This window comes from Drosophila willistoni (assembly GCF_018902025.1).
Source record: "Drosophila willistoni isolate 14030-0811.24 chromosome XL unlocalized genomic scaffold, UCI_dwil_1.1 Seg141, whole genome shotgun sequence".
NCBI classification, from domain to species: domain Eukaryota; kingdom Metazoa; phylum Arthropoda; class Insecta; order Diptera; family Drosophilidae; genus Drosophila; species Drosophila willistoni.
In genome coordinates, this window is record NW_025814052.1 from 13,726,004 (window position 1) to 13,738,884 (window position 12,881).

General features: G+C 37.3%; 1 protein-coding gene across 1 annotated transcript in view; it reads right to left on the bottom strand.

The window, feature by feature from the left end:
* Positions 1-12,881, bottom strand: part of LOC6641326 (midnolin homolog) — a 36,207-nt gene that overhangs the window by 1,182 nt on the left and 22,144 nt on the right. The window contains exons 3-4 of the mRNA XM_047011207.1: positions 6,384-8,810; positions 5,505-6,307 (exon numbers count right to left, since the gene is read on the bottom strand). Of these exons, the coding sequence (XP_046867163.1) occupies positions 5,505-6,307; positions 6,384-8,810 (3,230 nt within the window). The remainder of the gene's footprint in view (positions 1-5,504; positions 6,308-6,383; positions 8,811-12,881) is intronic.

Sequence of the window (12,881 nt, forward strand, 5' to 3'; positions counted from 1 at the left end):
GCACACTGAGATATCAAAACTGAGTTTTCTCTTCATGACTTATTGGAATGTATGCCAAAACCAATCGATGATTGGACTAGAGATAGCTCATATACCCTGCATATGTAAAGGGTATGATATATAAAGGAAACTCCAAAAGTTTGCCATAAAAAATAGCAATAAAAATCAATTGTTTGTTTGTTTTTTATGTTTAATTAATATTTATTGATGAATACTTTTACTTTTGCATTGTTTTCATTTTGTATCGTTTTATTTGCTTACTTTGTATGCCATTTATCATAGTATTTAGTTATGCCTTCTTTTTATTCATGTTCTCTCTTTTTTTCTCTCTTTTTTTCTCTCTTTTTTTTGGATCTATACATTCAAAAAACAAAAAAAAAGGATGGCAAACAAATTAGACATTTTTCATTTTGAGAGCCTGCAAGAATATGTGTCTGAGTGTCTGAGTGTGTGTGTGTGTGTGTGTATGTGTTGGTGTTGTTTCATTTTTTCAGCATTTTGGTGAAATAATGGCATATTGGGCATACATTTATGTCTATGTATCTGTGTGCGTGTGTGTGTGTGTGTGTGTGTGTGTAATTAATTTTGTCAGCTTTCACAACGAACAAAATTGCAAATGCTAAACGCATTTATAAAACTATTACTAATTAAATTATGCCGCTAAACGTTTAGTTTATAGGTTATGTATGTATAATTGCATACGTACTATATATATGCATATATATATGCGTGTGTGAGTGTGTGTGTGTGTGTGTGTGTGTGTGTGTGTGTGTGTGTATGACGATACTAATTTGTATGTCCTCCATTTTGGTTCCATTGGTTCGTTCAATAGTCAATGCAAATTTCAGCTAATACACAATTGGAAGTTGTCTTGTCTTGCATTTAGTTGCATTTTAAAATTTCGCTATAGATTTCCATCACTTAATAGCTAAGATTATCGATTATTAATTTCATATATGTTTTCCATTTTTACTTTTTGCATATTTTTGGTTTTTACACATTTTTCTTGTTTATTATTTTTTTAGTTCTTCGCAAATTTTGTGGCTACACACAAAATAAGAATATAAAATTGATTTTCCGAAACATTGTTTAATTTTTTTTCATTTTTTTCTTTCGTTGACCAAGTTTCTTGGCCCAAAATACAAATAATTTTTGCTATCAAATGAAAATATTTATTAATTGTTAAAGACAAGTCAACAACAGAAACAAATAAATGCCAAAAAATATATATTAATAAGAAAAGTTTGGTTTTTTTTTTCAACAACAAAATAAAAGTATTTTCGAAAAAATAGTTAGACGACTCTCTCTCTAAAAATGTATATGTATTTTTGTCTCCCGAATTACTTAAATATACATATACTTAAATATATATGTATGTGTATATATGTATTTTGTTTTTCGTCTTATTTGTTATGGTGTTCATAAATTTCAACTATTTAAACTTAAATGCGATCAAATTTTGTTAAGATTTACTCAAAATTTGTTCTTTCAGCAAAATGTTGCGCATATGTTTCGTTTTTATTTTTTTCTTTTTTTTTCATGGGGTTCATGGTAAATATTTGAACTACAATTTTTTATTTTATTTTGTTTTATTTTTTTTCTTAAATTTTGTATGCAATGAATAATGTTTTGAGTTGTTTTTGTTTTGTTGTGTTTTCTTTGTACTTTGTTAGAAATTCACGCAGATATGCCGAAAATTATCCAACCGAGTCCGTGTAACTACAATCTGTATCCAAAGTTCTTACACAAAAAAAGAGTAGCCAAGATCAAAACATTCTCATCAATTGATTCGATACCCTTCGATACCAATAATTACTCGAAAACTTTTGTCAGTTTATAGATACTATATAGATGGGATATAAGATCTCTGTTTTGAAGATCATTCTAACAATTTTACGTAACTTTTCAAAGGGTAGACAAATCTTTGGTGAATGCTTTGCATCTCTTTCTCTCTCTTTTGCTTTTATCCACTTTTGTCATTTGACCAATCCAATCCAAAAAATCAATAAATCTGGTAGCTCACAATCATTGCCATCCGATATTCATACATTCATTCGATCCAAATCGATACGCTCCGCTATAACTTGCTAAGCCTATTTAATTTGTTATTGTTATTAATAATTTAATATTATTATCTTACATATACAATGTGTAGATTCTAATACAATTTGTTATAGTTCTATAGAAAAAAAAAATGTTCGTACCAATTTCCTTCCTTTTTTTTTTCTTCAATTTTCTTTGCTGTTTGTTTTGGTTTGTCATATATAAATTGCACATAATTCTGACTTAGCACTTATATAACTAGGACAAATACATAATATATCTATATAGAAAGTGGTAGACAATGTATGCTTGTATAAGTGTGTGTGTGTGTGTGTGTGTGTTTGTAATTTACAATTCTTACTAGATTCTCATATATGTATATATTGTTATTTATATAGACGTATGTATTTGTATATATGTATTTATATATATTCATATATGTATTTGTATCTGCAATTGGCACATAATTACGAAAAAAGTCAAAAATATTCAATTAATTGTATATATGTTCTTGTTGTTGTTGTTGTTGTTATTTAGTTGGGTTCCTTACTTGTTGGTTTTGTTTTTTTGGTTTCCTTTGGTTTGGTATTGCACATATTTAACAACTAAAAACAATTTGAAACAGAAAGAAAAGATACAACCAACAGACAACATAAGATCAGGATCTTTAATGTAAATGAATAAAAATATTCTCTTCTCTTGTCTAATTAATATCTAAGAGCAAAAAAGGAATAACGATAAATCATACAAGTCAAGACATTTCCCCATCTTCATTCCGAATATATCTTTTTCTCAATATCATTTAGGCCTGAATATACATATATTTTTTGTTTTAAGTAATCTTATACAGCTGCGAAAATAAAAGGAAGCAATTCTGAAATTCTTCTTCAATTAGGTTTGAAAAAAGCAGCCAAATCTCGCCAATATGGGCCAAAAAATTGATGGTTAACGAAACTTGAATGTTGCTAAAATTAATTTCGAAGTATTTAAGGATCCATTCCAAGTAAATTATTATTGGATTGCATAGGTTTTGGTAGGAGCTCTTAATATGCAGGATGCAGAGAATGGAATACCAAGCATGATTGATTGCCCATTCTCTATTTGGGGTTCCAATTTGTAATCCAGGAAGACCACTTTCTTGCAGACAATTCTGGCCATTAAATACCAATGAGAACCAATCCTACCAATCAACAGTTCTTGAACTACTTAGAACAGGTCCTATATTTTCGATGTGGTCTCCCATCCTGTTAAAATTGTTTTGATTCTGTAGATTCAGTTTTTGTTTTAAGGAAGTGCCCATCATCCAAGCATATAATTTACTTTTTAGATCCCAAATTTGAGTGTTATTTAAAATGACTTTTAAGTTTTTCATTAAAGTTTACATAAGTAACCAAAGTGATGCTATTATTATTTCCGCCACTGTAGATTTAGTCCTTCTCGTCGTGGTTACTTTTACGATATGGAGTTAATGTTTTCCAAGAAATCGCTCAAGACAATATAGATTCAGTCTAAGATAGGAAAACAAAACGTGCTAATAATGATAAAGAAATAAATGTAAAATCTGAAAACAAAACAAAAACCAAATAAAAAAAGAATAAACAAACATTTTGTTTTAACTAAACCATTTACTAAATATTTATTAAAAATTAAGAATAGCGCATTAAATCTGCAAAATAATAAAGAATACATACATATATAAAGTAAATTCAAAATATGTTTAAAGTCGCATGAAATCCATATATTCAATGCAAGTTTTCTCTTTGTAACTCGACTAAAAACTAATTGCATTTCATTTTCCCTTTCATATTCTCTTTAATGCTGCTTTTCTTCACACAAAAAAAAACCAAAAAAAAAAAAAAAACAAACAAATTGATTATTTAACAAACGAAAAGGAAAACTAGGATTGATTTTGTTAACTGTTTCTTGTCGTTGCTTCTTAGTTTAACTTAGCCAAAGTCACAAATTACAAAAAAAAAAAGAAGAATAAAGCAGCTCAAAACAAAATCTTAAATCTAATTTAATAACGTTTAAGAACAAAACAAACTGTTCCCACAACAGAAGGAAAAAAGAATAAAGAAAATCGAAAGTCGAATCAGACTTTAAAAAATTCATTACAATTTAAACGGAAGCAAGTTAAATTGATGGCTTAAAGGATTCTTCTATATTAAGGCAAATTAGGTCAAAGAAACATCATTTTGGCCCAAAATCGATGAATGCCGCCATAAAATGATGCTTAATGTGACGACGCGACACGACAAACAATAGTTAAACAATTGAAAGAGAAAATAATAATAAACAATTAAAGCATACAAATTTAGAAGTTAATTCTAATGTAAAGCAGCTTCTAAGTAATTAGGGTAAAGGGTGTAATGTGTGTGTGTGTGTGTGTGTGTGTGTGTGTGTGTATCTAATTCTATGCATATATATACATACATATATTTCAATATATATATATTTATATATATAGCCCTACCAAAATTTGCCACCGCTTTGGCTTAAACAATTACATTTTGCAGTATTCAATTTTCAAAAAAAAAAAAACCCATAAATTTAAATAAGATTTAGGAAAATTATAAATGCATATATGTATGTAGTTATTCATTATACATTATAGTAAAAACAAAAAAATTCATAATTTCCTTTTTTTTCCGTGTGTATATTTTTGTAAACCACAAAAGAAAGAAAGAAAATCAAAATGTACAGCGAATAGTTCTTGTTGTTGTTCTGTGTGTGTGTGTGGAGGGAAAGGGGGACAGAGGGAGAGGTGTGTGTTTTAGTTGCTTTGATTACTACACAAAAATTTCGCTAAATTTAATTTACAACATTTAAAGTTCAAGGTTTTTCTTTCTGTTCGTTTTTCGTTTTCTCAAGTTTTTTCTCTCGCAAAAAAACCAAAAACGAATCAAGTAGAAGGAGAAAAAAAGGAAAAGAAAAATATGAAGAAGAAGAATGTGTATAAGGATTTATAAGAGGCAAAGTGTGTTATACATATATATATATATATATATATATGTGTGTGTGTGTTTCTCTTTTTTGTTTTCTTTCTTCTCTAGAGAGCATGTTCTCTGAGCGGTACATAATATAAGAATTGTTTACATTTAAATTAAGAATTACAATAGGTTGTTGTTGTTGTTGTTTGTGTTGGTTGTTAATGTTTTTGTTTTATAAATTGTTTTAAATTTTTGTTTTGTTTTTGCATTTGTTTGCTGCAATTGTTTGTAGTAGGTAGTAACTAATAAATGCTACACAAAGAGGTCCCAGTCATTTGCCTTGGCTGCTCCTTTTGTTGATGCTGCTCGCTATCTCTCTCTCGCGCTCTCTTTCTCTTGCTCACTCTTTCACGCATTTAGGCTGCCGTGTCAACCTCCTCAACTATATGATTGGGTGGCACTTCGCTATTTGTATTGCTAGCTGCTGCTGCTGCTGTTGCTGTGGTGGTGGTTGTTGTTGTTGTTGCTGCTGCAGTTTCATTGGTGTTGTTGTTGTTGTTGTTGTTGCTGCTGCTGTTGCTAATTGGCGCCGCTGTTGCTGTAGCTGTTGCGGCTGCTGTTGCCGCCGATGACTGTTGCTGCTGTTGCGGTTGCTGCTGCTGCTGCTGCTGCTGCTGTGGCTGTTGCAATGATGTTGCCACTACGGCACTTACTCCACTATATTGAGATGTTGCAGGGGCTGCTGCTGTTGAAGCCGCTGCTGCATCCAGTGTGGCAGTAGTTGTCGGTGCTGTTCCTGCTGCTGCCGCTGCTGCTGCTGCTGCTGCTGCTGCATACGGACCACTCTTAAGCTTGCGTGCCTCACGCTTTTGCTTACGCTGCTGCATAACTAAACGCAATTGATCCATTTTGGATTTGGTCTTTTGATTATCCATTTCCATTGTACACTTTTGGCACATGTGCTCACGTTCGCCATTGCGTCCGTAGCGGCAGCTGCAATTGCTGCATCTGGATTGACTTGAATTGTTGGCTGAGTCGCCGCCGCCAGCACAGCAACTGCCGTGGGATTTGGAAGAATTTGCGGAGGAGGAACACATAGATGACAAGACTGGTGCTGCTGATGATGACGACGACGACGACGAGGAGGAAGAGGAGGTGGCTTTGGTAACATAATGTCCATTACATTCTCCGTAGGCGCAGGAGCGCAATGAGGCAAATGCAGCAGCTGTTGCGGCAGCCTGTTGCTGTTGTTGCTGCTGCTGCTGCTGCTGTTGCTGTTGCTGCTGCTGGGCACGACTATTGCATTTGGCGCAATTGTGATGTTTGCTCGAATACTAAACGGAAATAGAAAGAGATTCGCAATGTTAGTCAATGATATGATTTTAGATAAAATACAATACAAATACTTACCATTTTGTTGCTACGTGATCCATGATGCATTCCACTCGATGATGATCCCCCCCCCACCGAAGCAGTCGACGACGATGAGGTTGAGGATGACGAAGAGCCAGAGCCAGAGCCAGAGCCACTGGAACTGGAATTGATGCTACTACTAGTGGTGGGAGCCTCAAAACTAATGCGCGCCCCGCGACTATATTGAGGCGTGGCACTGAGCAAATCATTGAGTATGTGTATAACCGTGGATATATCACGCTTGGGCCGGCCAAAGCGATCCTGTAGAGCCGGATTCAATGTACCCGAAAATGTGCCCGAATAGATGCCCTTGCCATGATTCTTCATGGACTCAATAACAGCTCCAGAGCCATTTTTACGTGGCATCTCATCGCTGGCATTGCCACCACCATTCCCATTCCCAGAGCAGCCGCTGTGGCCACTGCCCGAACTGTGATTGTGATGATGGTGATGGTGGTGATGGTGATGGTGGTGATGATGGCCACCGCCGGCACCACTGCCCCCGCCGCTGTGGCTGCTATTGCTGCTGCTGCTGCTGCCAATGCTGCTGCTGGCCCCAGAGAGATCGATCTTATTGGTGAATACCTCTTTGGAGAGTTTGCGCAGTGTCTGGGTAAGATTGCGTGAGGCTTCGGCCAGAGTGCGTGTATCGGAAACGGCCAATGAATCCAAATCTGTGCTGCTGGCAATGATATCGTCTTGTGCCATTTTCCGTGAGCTGGCTGAAACAGTTGGACTTCCTGCAGTTGACTGATGATACAGTTGTTGTTGTTGTTGTTGTTGTTGCTGCTGTTGTTGTTGCTGCTGCTGCTGATGGTGATGATGGTGATGGTGATGATGGCGATGATGCTTGGGACGTGTAATCCGATTATTGCTAGTCTTGTGCAACATGGAGGAATTGCCAGAGAATGTCAAACTGGCACCCGAAGAATTGGTGGCATTGGAGCGTGTAGGAAAACCAACATTACAACCAGAATCCGATGAACATTTGACACCGCCAGCTGAAGATCCCACCAATCCAGAAGATGTCCCAGCGATGGCTGCAGCGTTGGAAACTGTTGCCGCTGGTGCTGCTGCTGCAGTTGGCGGTGTGCTGGATAGACGTGTGCAAAGACACGATGTCAATTTGGCTGCAATGGGATCCTGTTGACAACCACCACTGGTGCAGGCCGATGAGGAGGACGACATGGAGGAACTACTTGAGTTGGTGGAACTGGTGTTACTGTTGTTGTTGTTGTTGCTATTGCTGGAACTGGTACTGGTGCTAGGCATGGGAATGTTCGTAATGGCCGTCGTCTTGATGGGACTCGAGACGAGATTCGAGAGCGACTTGATTGGCGATTGCTCCAGCACAGTTTTGGTGGTGCTGGCGGAGCTGTTGCTGCTGCTGCTGCTGCTGCCGCTGGTGCCTGGTGTTGTCGACCGTGTAGTAGTTGGGGAAGATGATGTCGATGCGGCTGATCCAGTTGATGGTGTTGTTAGGGCAATGCTTTTCACAATGTTTTGTATGCCTTGTATGCGCTTGATTAGAAACTTGGTCAGTGGGGGTCCTTTAATGGCACCACCGTCGGCACCGCCGCTACCAGTACCTCCAGTTGATGATCCTGCAGAGCTGCCGCTGCCGCTGCCGTTGCTTGTGCTGTTGCTGGGCAAATTGGCATACATTTTACGCAATGAGGACATTCCGCCACCACTGCCAGCAGCCACAGCCGATGCATTGTGGTGATGACTATGATGATGGCTATGATGGTGATGGCTGTGATGATGATGATGTTGGTGGTGGTGTCCATTATTGTTGCTTGCACTATTGTTGTTGTTATTGTTGTTCTGATTAAATCCATGATGATGTAGACTCGGATGCTGATGACTGTGTACATGGCCATGACCAATGCTATTACGTCCACTGCCGGAACCACCGCTGGCCAATCTATGGCTAGAGGACCGGGTGCGGGATGAAGTGGTGCTGCTGCTGCTGGTGTTTGTATTGCAACTGCTTGCCGAATATCCATTCACCATAGCGGCAGCATCTATTAAGCTTGTGCATGTCGATGAGGCAGCAGCTGATCCATGGCTGGAAAGTATTCCAGCTGCTGTTGTTGCTAATGAGCTGCCACCAGAAGAGGACGACGACGACGACGACGATGATGATGAGGAGGAGGACGACGATGACGACGTCGACGACGATGATGATGACGAACAGCCACCAGTGACAGCTGGCAAAGCTGTGGATGTTGTTGTTGCACTGGAGCTGTTGCTACTGCCACCGGCTGGATTAACAGTGCTCAACTGGAGCTGTATAAGCATCATGTGATCGCCCAGGCGCATGCTCAGATTAAGCGGAGTCTTGCCGCTAAGGAAGTCATTAACCTGCGAGTCGTTAAGCGATTCCAGCGCTTGCAGTACCGTGTTCTCCGGACGTTGAGCCTATAGAAAGATAAAAGAGAGAACAAAGTATGATTATTATGATTATGATATAGATATGATAACCCCTTAAGAGAAATCAAAGCACAAAAAATACAACTACAACCGATCGACAACTGCAATTAAATAACATAACCCCACTTTTGATGATCCTCTCTGTTAAACACAACTGTACCTCTGTTAACGCACTGTTGACTTACTCTGTTAACGCACTGTTGACTTACTTGCGCTGATCCCACACAACTGTTGACACTATTTACGTTCTTTCAAATTACTTTTGGATCTATCTACCGTCGGAAAATGCCCAATTTCACTCTTCCACAATGTTCACGAAATATATTGTCGCATTCATCGTAAACCCCCAAACCACTCACACCCACCACAAACACGGCCTATCAATTCTCCCTTTTTTTTGTTTTTTTTTTTTATTTGTATATATAGTGAGGTGATGATATTGCTGGTCGAGTTGTCGTGTACGTGATTCAATGCAACCGCCTTTGTGTTCTTACTGATAATAAGTCAAATATCCAACCACAGAAACAACAACAACAACGTTGACATAGAAGGCGCGTCATATGCAACTATACAACAACAACTAACAAAATGTCAGAATTACCAATTAAATATCTAACGACAAAATAATAATCATTATTATGATTAACAGAAAATAAATCGGAAAACTAACCTTAGTCAACCAAAATCAAAATAGAGAGAGAGAGAGAGAGAGGGAGGGAAAGAGAAAGAGGTGTTTTTATGCATCCAGTCATTTTCGATATTTGTTCTAATGAATTGACATGCAAAAAAGGGGGTAAAACCCAAATTACTCAATATGGAATCGGTGATTGCATTTGGTATATATAGTGCCTTAGTCTAGTTCTATATTAGCATCACAACTGACTCTGGGGGAACCCCCGACCCAACAGTTTCTCAGATTCACAATGACTACAAAATGAACTTGAATTCATTTTAACTTGAGTATATATAGATGGAAAACAGAACTATATACATATATTCGGAAAGAAAAACTTTTCTTTTCTTTCCTGAAACTCTCTTTGTCTTTTCGTCTAATTTATACAACATGTAAAAAGTAAACAAAAATGCTTATAATATATAAATATATATATGTATCTATATATAGATTGTTATGTTATACTGTCTTAAGGTCGGGGTCTGGGTTAATATTCATTCATTTCCATTGCTCGAATGAAAAAACGAAATCAAAAAAAAGAGTGAGAGAGAAACAGATTGAAAATTACATTATATGTACATATATCAATTTTTTTTGTATTTTTTTTGTTTTTTGTTATTGACTGACTTTGCCCCGAGACTGTTGCCTGGTTGCCTGGTTGCCGGCTGCCTGACACATTGACCTAATAATATTCAAATTTTTGTTGTTGTTTTTCTCTCCTGGGGGGGGGGGAGGGGGGCGAAAGAGTAAGAGAGAGGCAATACACCACCAGACAACACACTTGGCAACAACGTGTTGTTGTTACTGGCAACTTTCCCTTTGTCATTTGACAACGCGTTGATGGTGTCCAACCAAGCGACGGAACGACCGACCGACCGATGCGATGGAGACCGACCGACCTTCTCTTATGCAACCATTTTGGAGTTTCTCACTATGACGAAAACTAAAACTAAAAAAATAAATAATAATCGTAAAAAAAAAAAAAAAACAACGCCTAGCAACGTCGTAGCCAGGCAAAGAAAGCCAAGGGGAAAAAAAGAAGGCCTATTGACGACGTTGCCAGTGCTGTTTAAATGTACCAAGGTCAATGGAGCACGCAACTTACATCACCTTCTTTCCCTCTCTATCTCTCTCTCTCTCTCACACAAGTGCTCTGTCTCACTCTCTCTTTCTTTCTTTTTCTCTTGTTAATTTCAAGCCGATTTCAAATTTAACAAGAAAGCCCCCAAAGCCTCTCAAAATGCTGTAATTTATTAGCTTTGTGCGAAATTGAGATTTACCAGTGACGATGATGAAGAGATGAGATACAATATGTTAAGTGAATCTCTGATCTCGACCGGTTTTGGTTTTCGTTTTTATGTTTTTTTGGCAACACATTTGAAAAATGAGACAGAGACAAGACAAGACTGATCAACTTTACACTAGAACACAAAAAATGCTTATCACAAAAATGGGAAACACGTTTTTGGTATTTTATGATGGCATTTTATCTTTCTCACAAAGATTCTCAAGATAATACTTTATGGTAGGCTGGGAATCACTTGTGATTACCTAATTACTCGAGGTATCGACGGAGATTTGGGATAAGATATAGCCCGACCGGCCACGCGTGCCTTCGTCACGTTGGTTTTCGCCGTTTTGCATTCTTTGCATGAAAGTTTTAGGTATATTGAGACTAATTAACTCTAAAAGTGTCCATCAGGTCGGTCAGGTCATTATTGTCTCCCAGATATTAAAGAGTTTTCACTTCACATTTTATACCATTTTTTATCACAACTTTCGCATGTCGAAAGAAAACAGACGAAAAAGTTTAGTAGACACTTTCGCATCGTAAACAAAAAAAAAAACACAAATTTTGTTAGAGTAAAATTACTTTGTGAGGCATTTCACATTAGAGAATCTGAAAATCTTTTGTCCATCACGTACTATGAATCAACGAGCTAAATGCAAAATAATTCAATTTCGAGCCTTAAATTAAGTTCATTGAAATTAAAACAAAGTGTATTGATATTTTTTGAGGGGGTTTTCGTTTATGTGGAATTAAAAACTATACCCAAAAGCAATTAAATTCGAATCTCCATGACATCATATGACGCAGAAGTTATATTTACAGTGGCGGATCCTCGGAGGGAGGGGGTTAATAAATGACCGATCTCCCCCACTAAAATTGTGAGCTAGATACGCCACTGTTTAGATTTTGGTATGAAAGACACGTTTCCTTTTCAATCCATTGATATGTCATTGTATTTCTTTTTGGCTTGACACAAGTCGTAAAAACTCAGTTGATCCTACGAATGTTTAAAAGGAATTTCCCACTTTGTTCGCTCTTCCCCCCTTTGTTCCACTTTTCAAAAGTTTGATGACATTCCGATCAAGAATCATATAGCTATATATGCAATACGATGATCACTAATGCTCCCATACACCCATCTAATCTATCGAGTAAGAAAAAAAATGACCAAGTGTTGTTTATAAAAAGATAATACAGTAGGTAAACAGAAGAAGGCGGCGCCCTCTTGCCGCTAGTGCCACTCACGCTCACTCACACACACACACACTCACACACACACTCGTGAGCCTTTGTCTTTGTTTTGCACTATAAACATAGTAACTAAAACGTAAATGCTAGTACTTATTAGTACAAAGTTGTCTTGTGCGGACTTTCAAGGGGTTGGAAGTTACCGACAATGGCGGTCGGGTCGGGTGGTTGGGGGAGTTTGGGGTGGTCGTTTCTCTTATCAGAGACAACAGTTTGTAGAAGTATTTTCTTTTGTATTTTTCGCGACAACAACGTTTGGCCAATTGAATTTGTTACACACAAAGGCAACTACACTTCACTCCATCAACTGGGTACATTGCTGACGGCGCTAAGGTGGGGGGGTCGGCTCGGGGGCAAAGAAAAAACGCTACGCAATAAAAAATATTTTCATGGTCAACCTAAAGATAACATAAGAGTGAAACTAACAAAAAAAAAACAAATCTAATTCTAAATGGTGACTTTTTGTTTACCCTTCAAAGTCATTTAAATGTGAATAAGAATATGGCTTAGGAAACAATGGGAAAGGGGAACACTGGGGGGAACAATGGCAAAGGGGAACATTTAATTGCCAGTTCCGTGAACATGATCTTCTCTCTCCATTTGTTGTCGTCCTTTTTAAGCAAGCTGTTTCCATTCCAATCTCATTTGTTTCTTTCCATTTGATATCTTTAAATTGTTTGATTCTGTGACTGTTCCCACCATTCCATTCCAATGTTTCTTTACTGATCTTCTCCCATCGTATGAGTCATTTTTGAACAATTTTATGCGAATATGTAGGTAAATTTCTTAATTATTATCAGACATGGGTTTTCCTGTGCAAAAATTCCATTCTATCAGTTCTCGTTGT